Source organism: Staurois parvus, unplaced genomic scaffold (genome assembly GCF_062004578.1).
Source record: "Staurois parvus isolate SC_StPar_1 unplaced genomic scaffold, SC_StPar_1.0 ptg000018l, whole genome shotgun sequence".
Classification (NCBI taxonomy): Eukaryota; Metazoa; Chordata; class Amphibia; order Anura; family Ranidae; genus Staurois; species Staurois parvus.
The window spans coordinates 10,125,206-10,146,057 of record NW_028317814.1 but is presented as its reverse complement, the minus strand read 5'-3'; the positions used below and the strand labels follow the sequence as shown (position 1 = coordinate 10,146,057).

At 47.2% G+C, this 20,852-nt stretch overlaps 1 protein-coding gene and 1 pseudogene across 1 annotated transcript; both read left to right on the top strand.

The window, feature by feature from the left end:
• Positions 1-4,784: 4,784 nt before the first annotated feature.
• On the top strand, positions 4,785-9,119 carry LOC149473060 (uncharacterized). Its single transcript, XM_089683585.1, has 3 exons — positions 4,785-6,570; positions 6,686-8,104; positions 8,152-9,119. Exons 1-3 carry the CDS (start codon positions 4,785-4,787, stop codon positions 9,030-9,032), a joined length of 4,086 nt encoding a protein of 1,361 aa, XP_089539711.1. The 3' UTR covers positions 9,033-9,119.
• A 62-nt stretch (positions 9,120-9,181) lies between these two features.
• LOC149473059 (uncharacterized) lies at positions 9,182-10,078 on the top strand (annotated as a pseudogene).
• The last annotated feature ends 10,774 nt before the right edge of the window (positions 10,079-20,852 follow it).

Below are 20,852 nucleotides of genomic sequence, written 5' to 3'. Positions count from 1 at the left end.
TGAGTATGAATTCTGTGGCCCTGAGTAACAATTCTGTGTCTGTGCGAGTAACAATTCTGTGTCTGTGCAAGTAACAATTTTGTGTCTGTGCGAGTAACAATTCTCTGGCACTCAGTAACAATTCTGTCTGTCCCTGAGTAACAATTCTCTGGCACTCAGTAACAATTCTGTCTGTCCCTGAGTAACAATTCTCTGGCACTCAGTAACAATTCTGTCTGTCCCTGAGTATGAATTCTGTGGCCCTGAGTAACAATTCTGTGTCTGTGCGAGTAACAATTCTGTGTCTGTGCAAGTAACAATTTTGTGTCTGTGCGAGTAACAATTCTCTGGCACTCAGTAACAATTCTGTCTGTCCCTGAGTAACAATTCTCTGGCACTCAGTAACAATTCTGTCTGTCCCTGAGTAACAATTCTCTGGCACTCAGTAACAATTCTGTCTGTCCCTGAGTATGAATTCTGTGGCCCTGAGTAACAATTCTGTGTCTGTGCGAGTAACAATTCTGTGTCTGTGCAAGTAACAATTTTGTGTCTGTGCGAGTAACAATTCTCTGGCACTCAGTAACAATTCTGTCTGTCCCTGAGTAACAATTCTCTGGCACTCAGTAACAATTCTGTCTGTCCCTGAGTAACAATTCTCTGGCACTCAGTAACAATTCTGTCTGTCCCTGAGTAACAATTCTCTGGCACTCAGTAACAATTCTGTGTCTGTGCGAGTAACAATTCTGTGTCTGTGCAAGTAACAATTTTGTGTCTGTGCGAGTAACAATTCTCTGGCACTCAGTAACAATTCTGTCTGTCCCTGAGTAACAATTCTCTGGCACTCAGTAACAATTCTGTCTGTCCCTGAGTAACAATTCTCTGGCACTCAGTAACAATTCTGTCTGTCCCTGAGTATGAATTCTGTGGCCCTGAGTAACAATTCTGTGTCTGTGCGAGTAACAATTCTGTGTCTGTGCAAGTAACAATTTTGTGTCTGTGCGAGTAACAATTCTCTGGCACTCAGTAACAATTCTGTCTGTCCCTGAGTAACAATTCTCTGGCACTCAGTAACAATTCTGTCTGTCCCTGAGTAACAATTCTCTGGCACTCAGTAACAATTCTGTCTGTCCCTGAGTATGAATTCTGTGGCCCTGAGTAACAATTCTGTGTCTGTGCGAGTAACAATTCTGTGTCTGTGCAAGTAACAATTTTGTGTCTGTGCGAGTAACAATTCTCTGGCACTCAGTAACAATTCTGTCTGTCCCTGAGTAACAATTCTCTGGCACTCAGTAACAATTCTGTCTGTCCCTGAGTAACAATTCTCTGGCACTCAGTAACAATTCTGTCTGTCCCTGAGTATGAATTCTGTGGCCCTGAGTAACAATTCTGTGTCTGTGCGAGTAACAATTCTGTGTCTGTGCAAGTAACAATTTTGTGTCTGTGCGAGTAACAATTCTCTGGCACTCAGTAACAATTCTGTCTGTCCCTGAGTAACAATTCTCTGGCACTCAGTAACAATTCTGTCTGTCCCTGAGTAACAATTCTCTGGCACTCAGTAACAATTCTGTCTGTCCCTGAGTAACAATTCTCTGGCACTCAGTAACAATTCTGTCTGTCCCTGAGTAACAATTCTGTCTGTCCCTGAGAATGAATTCTGTGGCCCTGAGTAAGAATTCTCTGGCACTCAGTAACAATTCTGTCTGTCCCTGAGTAACAATTCTCTGGCACTCAGTAACAATTCTGTCTGTCCCTGAGTAAAAATTCTGTGGCCCTAATAACGTTTCTGTGGCCCTAAGTAACAATTCTCTGGCACTGAGTGAAAATTCTGTCTGTCCCTGAGTATGAATTCTGTGGCCCTAACTAGCGTTTCTTTGTCCCTAAATAACGATTCTGTGGCCCTCATTAACAAGTCTGTGTCCCTGAGTAATGGTTCTCTGTCCCTAAGTAACTTCTCTCTGTCCCCAATTCTCGTTTCTGTGGCCCTAACTCTGTCCCTGTCCCTAGTACAGAGCGGTCTGCCTCTGTTCAATGACTGCAGGCAAATGAAGATTTCCAAAATGGCCGCTATATATACCTCGACCATTACACAGTGCTGGCTGGCTGGCTGCTGATTGGCTGATGCGATCACATGTCGTTGAGGAATGCATTATGGGGCAGCGCGCCTTGTCTGCGCGCCTTCCCCGACATCCCCGCTCCGTCGCCGCACATGTCAGCCGCCATTTTCGGAAAAATTTCGATTCGCGCGTCCGAATTAGGCTGTTTTTCGGATTCGGCACGAATCGAAATTTTTCCGATATTCGACTCGAATTCCACTTCGGATACTTCGATTCGCTCATCTCTAATTGCTAACACAGAGCAGGGCTGCATTGTTTACACACAGCCCTGTTCTGTGTCAGTTCTCTGACAGCTTGTGAGAAGCTGCAGAGTTTCTCTCCCTTGATCAGCTCCCCCCTCCCTCCCCCCCATCCAGTACACACCCCCGCCCCCTAGTAAAACACTCCCCTTACACAGCAAATTCTAAAAATGTTAACCCCTTCCTCCCCAGTGATATTAGTACAGTTTCAGTGGTTTTTTTCACTGATCACTGTATTGGTGTCACTGGGGATGTCAGTGACCCCAAGTCAGTTCCCCCCCCAGTGTCAAAATGTCCGCCACTGTCCCGCAGTCCTGCCATAAGTCGCTGGTCGCCGCCATATGTCGCTGATTGACGCCAAATGTCGCTGATCGGCGCCATTATTAGTATAAATAAAAATTTAAAATTCCAGTATCTTTCCCGCCATTTGTAAGCGCTATAACTTTCACGTAAACCAATTAATTTACACGTATTGGGATTTTTTTTTAGCAAAGACATGTCGCAGAATGCATTTTGGCAGAAATTTATGACTAAATTTGATTTTTGCATTTTTTTTTACTGGACATGTTTTAAAGCAAAAAGTCCAAAATATTGTTTTTTTTTCCTCAAAATTGTCAGCCTTTTTTTTATAGCGCAAAAAATAAAAACCGCACAGGCGATCAAATACCACCGAAAGAAAGCTCAATTTGTGGGGAAAAAAAGGATGTAAATTTCATTTATGTACCGTATTGCATGACCGCGCAATTGTCCTTTAAACTAGCGCAGCGCTGTATAGCAGAAAAATGGCGTAAATTGCAGTATTTATACCATAGTTTGTAGACGCTATAACTTTCACACAAAGCAATCAATATACACTTATTGGAATTTTTTTTACCAAAAACATGGAGCAGAATACATTTTGGCCTAAATTTATAACCAACTTTGAGTTTACTATATATTTTTTATAGCTGAAAGTAAAAAATATTGTTTTTCTTCAAAATTTTTGGCCTTTTTTTGTTTATAGCGTGAAAAATAAAAAGCGCACAGGTGATCAAATTACACCGAAAGAAAGCTCTATTTGTGTGAAAAAAAGGACATAAATTTTGTTTGGGTGCAGCATTGCATGACCGCGCAATTATCAGTTGAATTAGTGCAGCGCCGAGTAGCAAAAAGAGGCCTGGTCAGTAAGGGGGGTAAATCCTCAGGTGCTCAAGTGGTTAAAAAGAAAGTGGTGGATGACAATGAATATATGTGTATATCAATATATGTATAGAGTATATGTATAATATATCACTATATAAGCTCACCAGACCTTAACCCCCTTGATTTCTTTTTTTTGGGTATACTAAAGGAGAAGGTGTACTCAATGAAAATCAGAGATATGAATCACCTGAAGGAACGCATTATGAATGGATGTACTCAAATTGATGAAAATATGGAGCTACTGCATAGGATTTATCTGAATCTTGCAAAGTGCATTGAACTTTGCATCACAAATGGTGGAAATCACATTGAAGATATTATTGATTAATATTCGAATTAAATAAAATGTTGAAAAATGTATTGAAATGCGTTAACAATAAGTCAGGGCCTGGACTGAGCGAAGTATAAGGGAGGGCCAGCATGACTGGGGCGTGCAGACGAGGCAGAGAGTGTAATTTGGGTGGAGTATTGGCAAGGAAATGGGGATGGGGGGTGGTTACTTACTTGATTGGTGTAGGCAGCATTGTGGGTGGTCTTGCAGGTTTTGAATTGGGGGGTTGTGTCTTGTCGGAGTCAGTCGGAGCTTGTGCCATCACGGAGGTGGTTTCTTCTTTTGCTGGTACCTGCGGCGGGAAACAAATACTAGGCCATGAGTGACTTGGACGGGATGCTATCCCAATTGCGGGCGGCAGCTGAAGCCAATGGCTCAGGGTGGTTAAGGGAGAGGCTGTCAGACATGCTGCAAGGCCCCAGGCCCGCGTCACCAGGCCCTTCTACTGGGCGCACACGTGCTCGGCGGTCTGTGCCTCCGGTGCGCTTTAGCCCAGAGGTGACAGCTAGGGTTCTGCGCCGTTCTGGGAGCCCCTTAGGGGACCCTCCAGCTCCGCCGGTGAAGCGTCGGCCTGCTTCTCCGGGGAGGGCTGGGAGGAATCCTCGTCGCTGGCGGACCCCTGGCAGGAGCACATCTACCACCACCCGCTCCCCAGCCAACTCACCTCTTAATCTGGACCATGCGGCTGGCCCTGCAGGCTCCGGGCCTACAGCGGTGGCAGCCCGGCGTGGGAGGAGTGGCGGGCGGCCTTCAGCGGGGACTGGGTCAGCGTCCCCTAGGAGCAGAGGATCGGGCTCTCCGGATTCACGGCGGGCCCAGGAGGGTGCCGCCTCGTCACAGGCCGGGACCACGAGGTCGGGGCCATCTTTGCGTGCGGTTCGAGCACGCAGTGGGCGGGGCTTAGCGGCTCGGAGCTCTGGGCCGGCAGCCGGTGATGACATGGCCCCTGTTTTAGGCCCGGGCTTTGGAGCCGGGGATCCACGTCTCCCTCACCGGCCTGCGGCTGCTGGGCTCCCCTCTGCCGCCCAGCGGGCCTCCCTGAAGTCGGCGGTGCGGAGCGAGAGGTGGGCGGGGCCTGATGACGTCACTCCCGGGCGCCAGCTGGGCTCGGGAGCTGGGAGGAGACCTTCTGCTGGAGCTCAGCCTGCGGCTGCTGGGCGTGTCTTGGTGGCCCAGCGAGCCTCTCGAGGGGGGGCGGGGGGTGCTGAGGTCACCCCTCTGCGCCGCAATGCTTCAGGAGCAGGAGAAGGCCCCCTGTCGGTTGGGGCTTCGGCTGCTTCCCAGCGAGCCCAGCGTGGGAGGAATGATCGGGCGGCTCTGGGCTCTGGTGCGGTGGATGCTGCCAGCCGTTCAGTGTGCCGACCGGACCCAGGAGCCGGTGAAGAGCCCGGAGCGAGGCCTGGTGCGGCCTGGGATCCGGTGGATGCGGAGCGAAGATCCGAAGGGGAGCTCAGCGGTTCTGAGGAAGATGCGGTCCATTCATCTCTGCCTGGCTCTGGATTGGCGGCTGTGGGTCCCGGCGAACGACTGCAGCCTGGTGAGTTAAATTCAGGGGCTGTTTCTTTGTCTTCTTTAGTCTCTCTGTTTGAGGGGTTTCGGGACCAGGGGAGTGGCGTTTCTGTTTTGGCGGAGAGGGGGTTTGGGGCTGCAGGGCTTAACGTGGGGTCTTTGGAGGGTTCCCCGGGGGCTGATGGTGTTGTCGGTATGATGTTGTCCGGCTTCAGGGAAGTGTTGGCACGTTGTGAGGCGGGGTTGGTCGCTAGGACTTCGGCGCCACCTTTGGCTGCTTGGTCGGGAATGCTAGGTGCGGCATCAGGGAGCGGTGTCGGCCCCGGGGGTGGTAGATACGAAGCTGCTGGGGTTCCCCCGCAGGTGTTTACGGTGGCTGGGCCGCAGGTCTCTGGAGTCGCGGCCGCAGTGCGTTCGGCGGTGGTGGGTTCTGTTAGCTCTGGTTCTGAGGCTCTGAGGGGTGAAGCGGCGGCGGATCACGCTGGGGTTGACGGCGGAGATAAAGGGGTTACGGGGTGTGTTGGTGTGCGTTTGGCAGACGCTGCAAAATGCGAGGTTTATGTGTGCTTCGAGGGGCCCTTGGGGGCTCATCTGAAGCCGGAGGTGAAGGAGCGCATTTGGGGGGGCGAGTATGTGGAAATATTTTCTTTATTACCGTTGGAGAAATTCAACTTAGATAAAGTTCGGCCAGATGAGGGTAAGAGGGAGGAGGAAGAAAAGCGGCGATATCGGTTGATTCCCCGCTCGTTCTCTAATTGGCTTCAGGCATTTGCCATTTTGGCAAGCGTTATTGGAGAGAAGTCGCCTGAGCATTGTTCCCCACTTTTTTGTTACTTGGATGCCATAGGGGAAGCTCAGAGGGTTTATGGGGGCATCGCGTGGTTACGTTATGACGAGCAGTTTCGTCAGCGTATGGCGGTTAGGCCATCTTTGCGGTGGGACCATAAAGATATCGGGCTGTGGATGAAACTCATGACTCCCGTGAGGACCACGGCTCATCCCTTTCAGGGGGGGGCCGGAAGTGCAGCCACGGTTGCGCAGCCGGCCGTGCTTAGAAAGGGCTATTGCTGGCAGTTTAATGAGGGATCGTGCAGGTTTGGATCCGGCTGCCGATTCCGTCATGAGTGCTCGGGTTGTGGGGGGGCCCATACATTGTCCCGGTGTTTCAAGCAAGGGCGGGGGAGAGGTGGTGACACTGGAAAAAGGGAAGTCGCCGGTGAGGGTAGGAAGGATGTTGCCGTTTTTAAAGCGGTACCCTGATCAGGCGGCGGCGACCCTGTTGCGGCGGGGTTTTTCGGAAGGTTTTTTGATCCCCTGTCTACTGGCGGTAGTTCCTCCAGCGGCGGATAATTTGAAGTCGGCGCGGTTGCATCCGGAGGTTATTAGGGCAAAAATTGACAAGGAGGTGTCCTTGGGCCGCATGGCTGGCCCGTTTGTGGACCCCCCTATGCCTAATTTGGTAATTTCGCCGCTGGGTGTTGTTCCCAAAAAAGAGCCTAATAAATATAGACTCATTCATCACCTGTCTCATCCGCGGGGGGGTTCGGTCAATGATGCTATTGACCCAGGTTTGTGTTCTGTTTCCTACACTTCTTTTGACGCGGCGATTTCATGGGTGCGGCGGTTTGGTCGGGGTGCCCTGTTGGCAAAAACTGATATTGAGGCGGCGTTTCGCCTTTTGCCGGTGCATCCTAGTTGTCTCCGATTGCTGGGTTGCAAATGGGAGGGGTGCATATTTGTTGATCGTTGCTTGCCTATGGGCTGCGCCATTTCTTGTTCTCTATTTGAGACTTTTAGTTCTTTTCTTGAATGGGCGGTTAGGGATGTTTCTGGGCTCGCATCTGTCATCCATTATTTGGATGATTTTTTGTGTATTGGCCCTCCGGGTAGTTCCATTTGTGCGTCGCTACTGAGCACGGTGGAACATGTGTTTGAGCATTTTGGCGTTCCTTTGGCTTCGGATAAGACGGTGGGTCCGACAACGGAATTGTGTTTCTTGGGAATTATTGTTGATACTGAAGCCATGGAATGTCGTTTGCCGCAGGATAAATTGAGGGAGCTCCGGGGGTTGGTGAGTTCGGTGGGTCAGTGCAGGAAGATTCGGCTTCGGGACTTGCAGTCGTTACTAGGCAAGTTAAATTTTGCTTGTCGCATCATGCCCATGGGGCGTATATTTTCCAGGCGTTTGGCGGCGGCCACGGCTGGTGTGGCGGCCCCGCATCACAGGGTTCGGCTGCGAGGTGAGCTACGGGATGATTTGGGGGTATGGAGGTCGTTTCTCGATTCCTATAATGGAAGATCACTTTGGTTGGATGGGGTCGTGTCCAATTTTGATTTGGAACTCTTTACGGATGCGGCGGGCTCGGCCGGTTTTGGGGCCTATTTTCAGGGTCAGTGGTGTGCGGGTTCGTGGCCTTTGCAATGGCGGGAGGAAGGTCTGTTGCGTAATCTGACATTACTGGAGCTTTTCCCCATCGTTTTAGCTGTTTCTTTGTGGAGTGCTGTTTTCCGGAATAAACGAATTCGTTTTCATTGTGATAATTTGAGCGTGGTTCATGCCATTAACCGTGTTTCGGCCACGTCTCGGCCGGTGGTTCGTATGTTGCAGCGGTTGGTTTTGGACTGTTTGGGTCTCAATTGTTTTATTTCGGCTGTACATGTTCCGGGCGTGGATAACTCCATTGCTGATGCTCTATCTCGTTTTCAGTGGGATCGATTCCGTCGGTTGGCACCAGAAGCGGAGCAACGCGGTATCGATTGTCCAGATCACTTGTGGAGCATTGCCTTGCCTCTTCAGCGGCCTTGATTCAGACGTCGGTTTGCGCGTCCACTTGGGTTTTCTATGAGAAGGTGTGGCGGGAATGGCTGGAGCTGGTGAGTGAGGTGGGGGGTGGTTTAGGGGTGGATGATGCCCTATGCCTCCTGCTTTATTTCATCGGCAGGAATTTTGAAAGGGGTGTTTCCGCGACTTTGATGTCTCGCAAGCTGGCGGGGTTGGCTTTTCATTTCAAACTGGCGGGGGGTCGTGACGTGACAAAGGATTTCCTTGTTCGGCAGGCTATGCGGGGGTACAGGAAGGGCCGTTCCATCCCTGATTCTAGACGGCCGGTGTCTTTTGAGGTTCTTCAAGTGGTGGTTGGCCAGTTGGATTGTATTTGTTCCTCGTTGTATGAGGCGATTTTGTTCCGTGCGGCTTTTGTGCTGGCATTTTTTGGGGCATTTCGGGTTGGGGAGTTGGTGAGTCGGACTAAGTGGGGCGAGGGTGGTTTGGCCGTAGATGAGGTGGTCTTGTTGGGTAGTGGGGTGCGAATTTTTCTGCGCAAGTCAAAAACGGACCGTTTGGGTCGGGGTACCTGGGTGGAATTGGCTGAGATTCCGAGTTCTCGGATTTGTCCGGTACGGGCGGTTAGGGAATTTCTCGAGGTGAGACCTGACCTTCCTGGGGTTTTCTTTTTGCATACGAATGGGATGGCTCTGTCTCGATTCCAATTTGGGGCAGTGTTTAAACGGTGTTTGCAGTCTGCCGGGTTGGGTGTGGAACATTACTCGTCTCATTCGTTTCGCATTGGGGCAGCTACGGAGGCCGCCCGCTGGGGTTTAGGTGATCAAGTGGTTCGTCGGATTGGGCGGTGGGATTCGGATAGGTTCAAGTTGTATGTGCGTCCTCAGTTCTTGTGAGTTAAAAAAAAAAAAAAAAAAAAAAGTTTTTGGTGTTGTTGTGTTGGTCTCTGTGGTACTTGTATTTTGTTACCTCTGTGTTTTTTTTGTTTGTTTTGTGGGGGCCTTTGTGGTGAAGGTTCTACCTCCTCCCTTCTTTTGTGTGTTTCTTTGCAGGTTCCGAAGGCTGCTTGGTATGGATCTTGGGCCATTCATATGTTTTTTGGGGGGCTAAGAGGGCGGATGTTCGTCCAGAGGGTCGGCAACTGGGATTTGAGAGGGGGAGGCTAGGCTTCGTTGGCTTGGAGTGCCGGGAATGTTGTGGTCCAGGGTGGTCCCGGAAATTCATCACTATTCCCGTTTGGACCGGCCTCCCGATGTTTTGGTATTGCATGTGGGGGGTAATGATCTCGGGTTGCGCTCCATGCGGGAGGTTATCCGGGACATTAAGTTTGATTTTTTGCGGATTCGGTCCTTTTTCCCGGGCACAGTGCTGGTATGGTCGGATATAGTGGCCCGTGCTTATTGGCGGATGGCCCGCTCCGTTGAAAAAATTAATAGGGCTCGAGTTAAGGTGAATAAGGAGGTGGCGCGTTTTGTGGTGAGGAATGGTGGCCTAGCAGTCCGTCATAGGGAGTTGGAGGAGGAGTCCTGGCGATATTTGCGCTCGGATGGGGTGCATCTTAATGCAGTTGGGATTGATCTGTGGTCCTTGGGCCTGCAGGATGGTATCCAGCGTGGATTACGTGTGTGGCGGGCTACACGAGTGTAAGGGTTCACACTCGTGTGCTGTGGCAGGGGTCGATGGGTCTTTGAAGGCGGTGGTGGAGTGACAAGTTGAGGAATTATGGGTTGGGCCCATCGTAGGTATGGGTGTCCCTTCCCAATAAAAGGTCATATTGGTAATGTGGGAGTTAATTTGGCTGTATCTGGGTTAAGTAACAGTATTATTGTCCCCGAGGCGGTGTAGTAGCGGCTGGGGGCCTTTCATTGAGTAATAGATACAGCCGAGTTGGTGATGGGAGTAATGGTGCCTTCAGAGACCTCGGACCCGGGTGGTAATGTAATAAAATATTATGTTGAGTTATGTTAAATAAATGGCTGCTATGGCCGGTTTTACACCAAAAGTGAGTTGCGTGTTTATTTGGGGAGAGGGAAGGTTTTTGAAGGGGTGGTGGTGTTTAAAGGGGGTAGGTAAGTATTAGCCTCGGGATTCTGCAAGTCCAACAGTCAAGTCAGGGCCTGGACTGAGCGAAGTATAAGGGAGGGCCAGCATGACTGGGGCGTGCAGACGAGGCAGAGAGTGTAATTTGGGTGGAGTATTGGCAAGGAAATGGGGATGGGGGGTGGTTACTTACTTGATTGGTGTAGGCAGCATTGTGGGTGGTCTTGCAGGTTTTGAATTGGGGGGTTGTGTCTTGTCGGAGTCAGTCGGAGCTTGTGCCATCACGGAGGTGGTTTCTCCCGCCCTCCCGCCCTGAAGTTGGTTTGTCTTCTGTTTGTTGTGTTGGTTATAGTTTTGTCATTGTGTTTGTTCTGGTGTTGTTTTTGTTGTTTGGTGGTTGTTCGTGGTGTTTGTTTTATGTGGGTTCATGGCGTTTGTTCACGGTTCAGGATAGCTGTTGTGTCCTGAAGTGTTTGTTCGTTTGTCATGGCAGCTGGCAGGGGTCGATGGGTCTTTGAAGGCGGTGGTGGAGTGACAAGTTGAGGAATTATGGGTTGGGCCCATCGTAGGTATGGGTGTCCCTTCCCAATAAAAGGTCATATTGGTAATGTGGGAGTTAATTTGGCTGTATCTGGGTTAAGTAACAGTATTATTGTCCCCGAGGCGGTGTAGTAGCGGCTGGGGGCCTTTCATTGAGTAATAGATACAGCCGAGTTGGTGATGGGAGTAATGGTGCCTTCAGAGACCTCGGACCCGGGTGGTAATGTAATAAAATATTATGTTGAGTTATGTTAAATAAATGGCTGCTATGGCCGGTTTTACACCAAAAGTGAGTTGCGTGTTTATTTGGGGAGAGGGAAGGTTTTTGAAGGGGTGGTGGTGTTTAAAGGGGGTAGGTAAGTATTAGCCTCGGGATTCTGCAAGTCCAACAGTCATGCATTTTTCCTATGTGTCCAGACTTTAGGGACACTCTGTAGAAGTGGGAAACATATCAAATGACTCCCAATTTCTTTAGTACTGGCTGACCCTGCAAATTCAGCCCAACAGTTGGCCCTATGGTTTAAGACCACAGTTTGTCAGTAAACATATTGGCAAAGACGAGGTCTTCTGATAAAATGTGCTGAGGACTGATGTATCAAAGACAGAGTTTTTTTACCACAATAACAATGGACATGTTTGGCACAAACCAAAGAGAGCAGAAGAACCTCATACCAACTGTGAAACATTGTGGTGGAAATTATATGATTTAGGGTTCCTGTCCTAACTGATGGCATAAGCAGCTTGCAGTCATGAAGTAACTATGAATTCTGCATCATATCAAAGTGTGCTTAATAAAAATATAAGGCCATCTGAAAGTTGAGCTAGAAATAAATTCTTCAACATGATTATGATCTCAAGGACATTAGGCTCATTGAAATTCCACAGAAGGCATAATAAGAAATGGGCAGTTTATGCATGCAAACCTACAAACATCTTGCATAGAGGGGTGGTCAAAAATGTAACTGAGTTGATATCAATGACTGGTGGGCAGTTATGTAAAATGCCTAAATGTCACTTAATTTAAAGTGTTTCTAAATCCACGACAGTGAAATCAGTCTGTATATGCAGTAAAACATGCTTGTTATACTCACTGTGGAACCTAAGGGTTAATCCTCTGCATTATGTAAAAATGCTGTTTGACCCTGTCTTCTCTGATTCCTCCCCTTTTTCCATTGTCTATCTCTTATCTCCTGATAAGACACTGCACATGCTCAATTTGGTGTGTATTGCTAGAGAGGTTTTTTTTTTTCTTGGAATAGTGCATGTGATCAGCACAGGGCTAATCAGCACTGTCCAGACAGAGGTCAGGGGTTCTACATCCTCCTAGAGAAAACTCCTCATACAAGCTTTAACCAGTGCTTGACTGGACACTGATAGAAGTCACAAGACTGCTCTAACCACTGATGAGAAAAGGTATTTAGCAGTTTATATTTTTTAAAATAATTCCACTCCAATGTTCTGTGTACTGTGGGAGACCAGATATAGTGAATGCAGGGTCCTCGGTTTAGCAACACTTTATATAGACTGCCAATGGACCACCACACAGTTTTCTGAAATTTAATGATTGTATAAATTCCTTTACTTCTACCAAGAACTATGTAATGTAAAGGCCTGTCTGAATGGTACAAAGTTTTGGTACAAGAGATTGTACAATCAGATCGTACTTGCCACCGCCGGCTTGTTTTTGAAAAAGCTGTGAGCTTATTACTTCTTTTTTATTATTGGGTCATTAAAGAGATGCTGTTGTCTTGTTCATGCAGGAAAAAGTGACCTTTTTTCTCTTGGTGTCAGGAAAACCTTGTCAAAAGTGACTCATGCTGATAGCAGAGGAAAGAGGAAGCAGAGAGAAATGACACTTTCTGGATTGAGTACACACTATAGAGGGATATGCTTTGTGCATATTTAATGTATGAAGTTTACAACCACTTTTACGAAATATCACCTGTCCCAGACTTCACACACCATGATAACTAAACTATGCAAATTGTAACAGGCTGGCTTTACAGATGTTTGCACCCTGTCAAATTCTGGTTCCTGACAGGGGCGGACTGACAACTCATGGGGCCTCCGGGCAATAGGGGATCATGGGGCCCCTGTATCCTTGCCCAAACTCAAAAAAGCCTATGAAAAAGGTACCAGGGGCATCTCATTGGGGCCCCCTACTGACCCCGGGCCCTCGGGCAGTGCCCGAGTTTCCAAATGGTCAGTCCGCCCCTGACCATGGTCACAAAGTTATGACTTGAGTTCCTAATTATGGTTGTGGATGTGATTTATTGGCTTGAAAGACTTTATTTTGTTTATGTGTTAAGATTATATTAGTATAATTCTGAAAATGTCACTGAAATCTCACACATGAATATATACGCTCAACTGCTGGAAACAATCATGACAACAAGTAAAAGAATTTAAAAAAAGTGCAGGATTAGCATGTGTCATTTAACTTCAAGTGGATATAAAGACTTGATTCTTTTTCTCTAAAATAACAAACATGTTACTTACCTGCTCTGTGCAATAGTATTGCACAGAGCAGCCCGTTTCCTCCTCTTTTGGAGTCCCTCAGCTCCTCTTCTTCTGTGTCTCCCCCCATACCAAACTGCTTACTATGGGGCAGACATGCAGCACTGAATCAAGATAAGACTCAGGTGTAGACATGTGCGATCCATTTTGTCCCGCATCGAAATTTTGATGAATTTTTCGTTATTCGGAAATTCGGATGTATCTAAATTCCGAATCACAATAATAACTCTACTCCTCCTACCATTCCATCCCCCACAGCCACTTCCTCCTGTACCACTATCCTCTCCCTCCTAGATTGTAAGCTCAAAAGAACAGGGCCCTCGAAACTAGTATATTGTTTTGTTACTGTATTGTCTCATGTACTGTCCCCCACTATAATGTACAGCGCTGAGCAAACTTTTTGGCGCTATATAAACACTGTATAATAATAATAACGAATCCTCTGAATTATCCTCATCCAAAATAAAGTTTTGGCAGTAGGCGGGGGCAGTAGGGGGCCCCATGAGATGCCCCTGGTACCTTTTTAATAGGATTTTTTTGAGTTTGGGCAAGGACACAGGGGCCCAATGAACCCCTATTGCCCGGGGGCCCCATGAGTTGTCAGTCCTCCCCTGGTCGTGAATGTCATAGTTCACATCAGTGCTTGCAATTCCAGGATGCAGCAAAAAAAAGTAGAACAGGCTGCATTTTTCCTGCACAGAACTGTACTGTAACACAGTAAAAAGCATAAAAAAGCACCCTGGAATGCACTAAATGGAACACACACGCCCCTATTTAAATTGAAGAAAAAGAGAGGGGAAAAAATTAACTGGAACACATCAAAAATGCACAGAACGTGTCAAAAACGCACCGGAATGTACCAAAAACACATAAAAAATGCATATGAAGAAACGCATCCAGAAGGCATCTGGACTGCACTTCTGTAGTATGAACCGACCCTTAGGCTAAGTTCACACCTATGGAGTTTGCATTTGACCTGTTTCTGCATTGCGTTTTGCATTTTTGCACCTGTGATTTTGACACATTTTTTTTACGCATTTTGCAGCTTTTTTCTTGTTGCTAGGCAGATTTAAAATGCAAAACGCATCAAAAATGCGGCAAAAACGCATCAAAAACACAATACATGCTTTTCTGCAGTGTTTCCATTGAAGTCTAAAGAACCAAATACTCAACTTTTTGCGTTCAATAAACTCCCTGACCCTTTCCAAAAAACGCACTGGGTAGCACAGTGGCTAAATGGTTAGCAATCCCACCACAGTACTAGAGTTGTTGGCAGGGACGGACTGACAACTCATGGGGCCCCCGGGCAATAGGGGATCATGGGGCCCCTGTGTCCTTGCCCAAACTCAAAAAAGCCTATGAAAGAGGTACCAGGGGCATCTCATGGGGCCCCCTACTGACCCCGGGCCCTAGGGCAGTGCCGAGTTTCCAAATGGTCAGTCTGCCAACGACTCGGTTCAAATTCCAACCATGGCACCACCTGCCTGGAGTTTGCATGGTCTCCCTGTGCTTGCGTGGGATTCCTCCGGGTACTCCGGTTTCCTCCCACACTCCAAACACATGCCGGTAGGTGAATTGCCTCCTGTCTAAATTGGCCCTAATATGTGTATGTATGAATGTAAGTTAGGGACCTTAGATTGTACTCCCCTTGAGGGTTAGGGACTGATGTGAATGTACAATATATATGTAAAGTGCTGCGTAAATAGACGGCGCTATATAAGTACCTGAAATAAATAAATAATAATAAATAAAAGCAGAGATGTGAACAAGTCCCATAGGAAATCATGTTAAATGGACTGTACTGCATTTCTGCAAAACACTGCGGAAAAAGCTTAGGTGTGAACCTAGGGTGAGAGGGTTAATAGTGGGGGGACAGCACAATACCAATCCATGAACAGGATCAGAGTATTCCCTGATAGCCACACACTTGCATTTTGGTAGAATGATTTTGCATATTCTATATGTCCAAATAAACAATGGCAACCTCCATATTCCCATTATGATGATGCTCTTTAAATAGAGGCCTGCAATACTATTCATTTTCCACTGCTGATTACTCAGTACTGGTGGCGTGGATGTAAAACGTAAAAGCAAGTTCTGTATTTTTTCTGACTTTCTCTTATAGCGTGATCTTGTATTACATGTGATAGGTATGTTTTAAATATTTTCCGAATGTGTTTTACAGATTCAAGTTATTTTTATTCCTTTTAAAAAAAAAGTGCCTGCAGAGAAAATGCAAAGTTTGGGCCTCCGCCCAGTGCTGGAACGAGTTTGGTATGAATTACACTCTGAAATAAAAAGAAGACGCTCTGACACTTAAAGCTCAGGAAATAACAGATTTCGGTCTTTCCATAACACAAGACTTCCATGCACATGTGACAAGGTGGAGAATGGACAGCAAGCCAAGTCGTCCTCATTGATGGACTTTCCCATTTTATAATAATTTAATTCCAAGCCTTTTTATTTTGTGTTTCATTTCCTCTTTTTTTTTTTTGCAAATATTCATTTTGGAAAACACATTTACTTTAAAGAACTCCAAGATATTAAAATTCAGCCCATCCATATGCACTTTTACAAATTACTAAGCCTGTCTTTAAAGTGTGCTACCATCACCTGCACACTCGATGAACCTTCAAATTAGGCTGACAGTGGTAATGTCAGTGGTAGTGCCTGCACTGGCTGCTCTGAAAAGAGAAAGCATAGAGCAGAAATGACTAATACGGAATTCTGTTCTGTATGCATTGACATACCTACTTAAACCCAGTCTGTCCAGACAGTATGATCACCTGCTGACTTGGTAACATCCACAGGCAGCTTAACTCTTCAATACACAGAAGTAGAATCCAATGTAATTTGGAGCTGATGGAAGCAGGGGCGGACTGACCATTCGTATACTAGGGCCCGGGGTCAGTAGGGAGCCCCATGAGATGCCCATGGTACCTTTTTCATAGGCTTTTTTGAGTTTGGGCAAGGACACAGGGGCCCCATAATCCCCTATTGCCCAGGGGCCCCATGAGTTGTCAGTCCGCCCCTGGATGGAAGTGATATAATTTCAGTTAATTAGAGGTGTGATAGGCTTCCCTGAAGAGATGAGTTTTCAGGGATTGCATGCAGGCAGCCAGAGTAGGAGACAGCTGGACAGATTGAGGTAGAAAGTTCCACAGGATGGGAGTGGCTCTGGCGAAGTCCTGGAGATGAACAAGGGAAGAGGAGACAAGAGAGCTTGAGAGCAGGAGGTCTTGGGAAGAACGGAGAGGGCGATTTGGGTGATATTTGGAGACAAGATTGGTGATATAGCTGGGGTCAAAGCTGTGGATGGCTTTGTATGGTGTTGTATTTTGAATTTAATTAATTGGACATTTGGAAGTCAGTGACGGAATTGGCAGAGATGGGTGGAACACACTGAGCAGTTGGTAAGGTAGATGAATCTGGCAGCAGTATACTTAATAGCAGGGGCGGACTGACAACTCATGGGGCCCCCGGGCAATAGGGGATCATGGGGCCCCTGTGTCCGTGCCCAAACTCAATAAAGCCTATGAAAAAGATACCAGGGGCATCTCATGGGGCCCCCTACTGACCCTGGGCCCTCAGGCAGTGCCCGAGTTTCCAAATGGTCAGTCCACCTCTGCTTTATAGACTGAAGAAGGGATAGCCTATGGAGCGGTAGAACAACGAGGAGGGAGTTGCAATAGTCAAGGCAAGAAATAACAAGGGAGTGAACTGTAGCTTGGAGGTATTATTAAAAATGGGGCCAATTTTAGAAATGTTACGGAGGTGAGGTCTACAAGCTTTTGACAGTGATTGGATTTGGGGTGGAAAGGAGAGGTCAGAGTCTAGGATTATACCTAGTACCATGGCATGAGGGAAGGGACTGATAGTTGCATTATTGATCTTGATGGAAAAGTCACGAAGGAAGGCATGAGTGGGGGGAATATTGCCAGCTCGGTTTTAGAAAGATTTATTATTTATTGCAGATACTTATATAGTGCCGTCAATTTACACAGCGCTTTACATACATTGTACATTCACATCAGTCCCTAACAGGGGCGGACTGACAACTCATGGGGCCCCCGGGCAATAGGGGATCATGGGACCCCTGTGTCCTTGCCCAAACTCAAAAAAGCCTATGAAAAAGGTACCAGGGGCATCTCATGGGGCCCCCTACTAACCCCGGGCCCTCGGGCAGTGCCCAAGTTTCCAAATGGTCAGTCCGCCCCTGGTCCCTAACCCTCCAGAAACATACAATTTAGGGTTCCTAACTCACATTCATACATACACATACAAGGGCAATTTAGAAAGGAGCTAATTAACCTACCAGCATGTCTTTGGAGTTTAGGAGGAAACTGGAGTACCCGGAGGAAACCCACACAGGCACAGGGAGAACATGCAAACTCCATGTAGGTGGTGTTATGGTTTGGATTCAAACTGATGACCGTAGTGCTGCCAGGCAGAAGTGCTAACCACTTAGCCACTGATTTAGTTTAAGCAAGTGGTGCGACATCCATACTGATATGTCAGTTATTGAGTTGGTAATGTGAAAGGAGACTGAAGGAGTGAGCTGAGGAGTAGAGAGATAGATGTGGGTATCATCGGCATAAAGATGGTACTGGAAGCTGTGGGATGTTATCAAGTAACCAAGAGAGGTGTAGATAGAGAAGAGAAGGGGTCCAAGAACAGAGCCTTGGGGGACCCCTACAGAAAGAGGAGACAGAGTTATTGGTAACACTGAAGGAGTACTGTGTTACATATGAGGAGAACTAGGAAAGAACTGAATCTTGAAGGCCAAAGGAGTGAAGTTTATTGAGAAGAAGCAGGTGGTCAACAGTATCAAAGGCCACATAGAGGTCTAGTAGTATGAGCATGGAGTAGTGGCCATTGTTTCAGCAGTTAGTAAATTGTTAGTGAGTTTTAGTAGGGCAGTTTCTGTGGAGTGCTGTAAGCGAAAGCCAGACTGTAAGAGGTCAAGTGTGTGATGTGTGCATAGTAGGGTTGCACTGATACCGTTTTGTTACCAACGAGTATGAGTACCGATACTTCCGGTCAAGTACTCGCCGATACCTGAAACCAATACCTTTGCAATGCAATTTGAGCCCATACAAAACGAATGGGCACAGTTTCCCACAATGCTCCTCTATGAACCTAGACTTGTTATTGTGACATCAGGACAGGAAGAAAGAGCTGGCCAATCAATCCCTCAATGTAGGTGGAGCGTGGCGTAGGCGTGGTGACGTTACTCGGACCCACAATGCAATGCGTTTTGCATTGTGGATCCAAGTGATGTCGCCACGCTCCACGGTGCGCTCCACCTACCCAAGGTCTTGATTGTCCGGCTCTGTCCTCCCATTCAGAGGCACACTCAGCGTTAATGGCATTTGGATGGACTCCCACGGATTTCCCAATTACAGATGAGCCTATGAACTTCTTTTAACTGTGAGTGGGCTGACTTTGGGTATTAATGAATTTTCTTTGGATACTGCACTTAGAGGCACTTTTCTTTTCTGTCTCATTCACACCATAGAGTCCGCTACAGCTCCTGGATCAGCTTGCCCGAAGTGTCATCCACCTATTGACTATTGCATCCATCCACACTGGATCCTATGCAGTTGGACTTTTAAAGCTTTGCACTTTGTTTCCATTGTTCTTCTTTAACTGCAATATGGTGGTTGCCATTAACCTTGCCTTCTGCAATTGCTTGTTGTCACATTGGCCCATTGATCTCAATTCTTTTTTGACTTCTGATTTCACTTGTTGCAGATTTGTTCACTGGTCAGAGACTTGGAAAACACCAAGGTCAGAGCCAGCCAGGGAACTAGCAATAGCAAAACTGGCAGTCGCTGAATCAGTTAGATTTAAGTGTAGGTTTACTTATACAGCACTCCTGGCTGATTCCATCAGTTCTGTGTCATCATCTGGAGAATTCACGGGGATTTGTTTTAAATTATAGCTTGCGTGATGCTTTGATGTCAAGTTTCTTTTTTATACAAAATCCAATTTTGCAGTATTAGATCATATACAAAATGTATAAATGTGAATCATCCCTCCAAAGAATCTTTCTTTTATATTGGTTGCTTATACTGACTATGCCGTCTGTTTCTTGTTATCGGTGGCTCACGTGACCATTGGACATATGTCTCCAATTTTACTAAAGCACCTATGTGCAATTAAACAGATCATCTGGCACAGGGGAGAAACAAAGCCTAAGCTTCATAGGACTGGATGCTTGAAGTGAAAACAATTTTGCTTTGCCTCACTTCCCTTCATCTTTAAGGGTTCTTTCACACGGGGCGGACTTGTTTAGTAGATCTGCTTGCTCAGCGTGGGATCTCTTCGCTGATTCTCACTGAGCAAGCAGAGGACAGTTCTGCGTCTGCTCCGCTGCTGCAGAGCAGACACAGAGCTGCTCGCTATCCTCATGGGCGGCCGGATGAAAATGGGCCTCCTGTCTGTTTTGATCCAACCCGATCTGATGGACGGAAGGAGAATTGGATCCCTATCCGTCCCTTTTTGGCGTATCGGATGTCTCCATAGAGGTGAATGGAGGTTTCGATCGGGTCCATCTGAAAAATGTCCATGTAAAAGAGCCCTAAGTAAATCAGACCCATGTCAGCACGTTTTCTTTACTTCAGCTAGTATTGTCATCTGACCACAGCGAGCTTAGATTAGGTGGTGAAGGAAGAAGTGTCAGCAGAAGCTACAGCTGCAACAGGACCCCATTGGACCAAATTTACCATATCCAAAGATTCTTATCACCTGAAACAACTAAATCCAATATACATATAAAATACATATAAGGGCTTGTTTACACTTACTTCAAACTCTAAATGCTAATCAAAGCACCTATCATTAAATAAAATGGTAAGCTTACAGCCCTGTTTACACTTTGCATTTGCTTTGCTTTAAAAATTATTCCTTGGTGTTTCAAAGTGTCTCTAAAGCCTCCACCGAAGTCTATGACAAAGCGCACTGACAGCACCTGCAGCTTTTAAGAGGCTTTTATTCAGCCATAAATTCACTTTGTTTTGGAGGTATTGCAGGCATGAGATATCCCAGGATGCATTGGGAAACCAACAAGCGAACCAGAAAGGCATCATCAGCAGTCACTTCCGGTTTATGTGTGTATATTGTGGGAGTGTCTGGTGCAGACGTCACATCTGGTGTGCAGCGAGAAGCAGCAGGAAGGTTAGGGGGGTCTGGATTGGAGCAGACGGTACACGTGGTATGCAACATGGGAACACTATAGTGGAAAGTGAGTGAGGACCAGAGAGAGGGGACTGAGTGGCAGAGGATCAGCAGAGCTGGGGGACAGGAGCAGGAGAAACTAGCAATGTCACACATGGTGCACAGTGTGGGAGCAATGTAAGTGATCAGGGACCAGAGAGAGAGGAGAATCAGCAAACCAGAGGATCAGCGGAGCTGGGGGTTACTACTGAGTGGGGGATCAGCAGAGCTAGGGGTTACTAATGAGTGGGGCATCAGCAGAGCAGGGGGTTATTAATGAGTGGGGGATCAGCAGAGATGGGGGCTACTACTGAGCGGGGGATCAGCAGAGCTGGGGGTTACTAGTGAGTGGGGGATCAGCAGAGATGGGGATTACTACTGAGCGGGGGATCAGCAGAGCT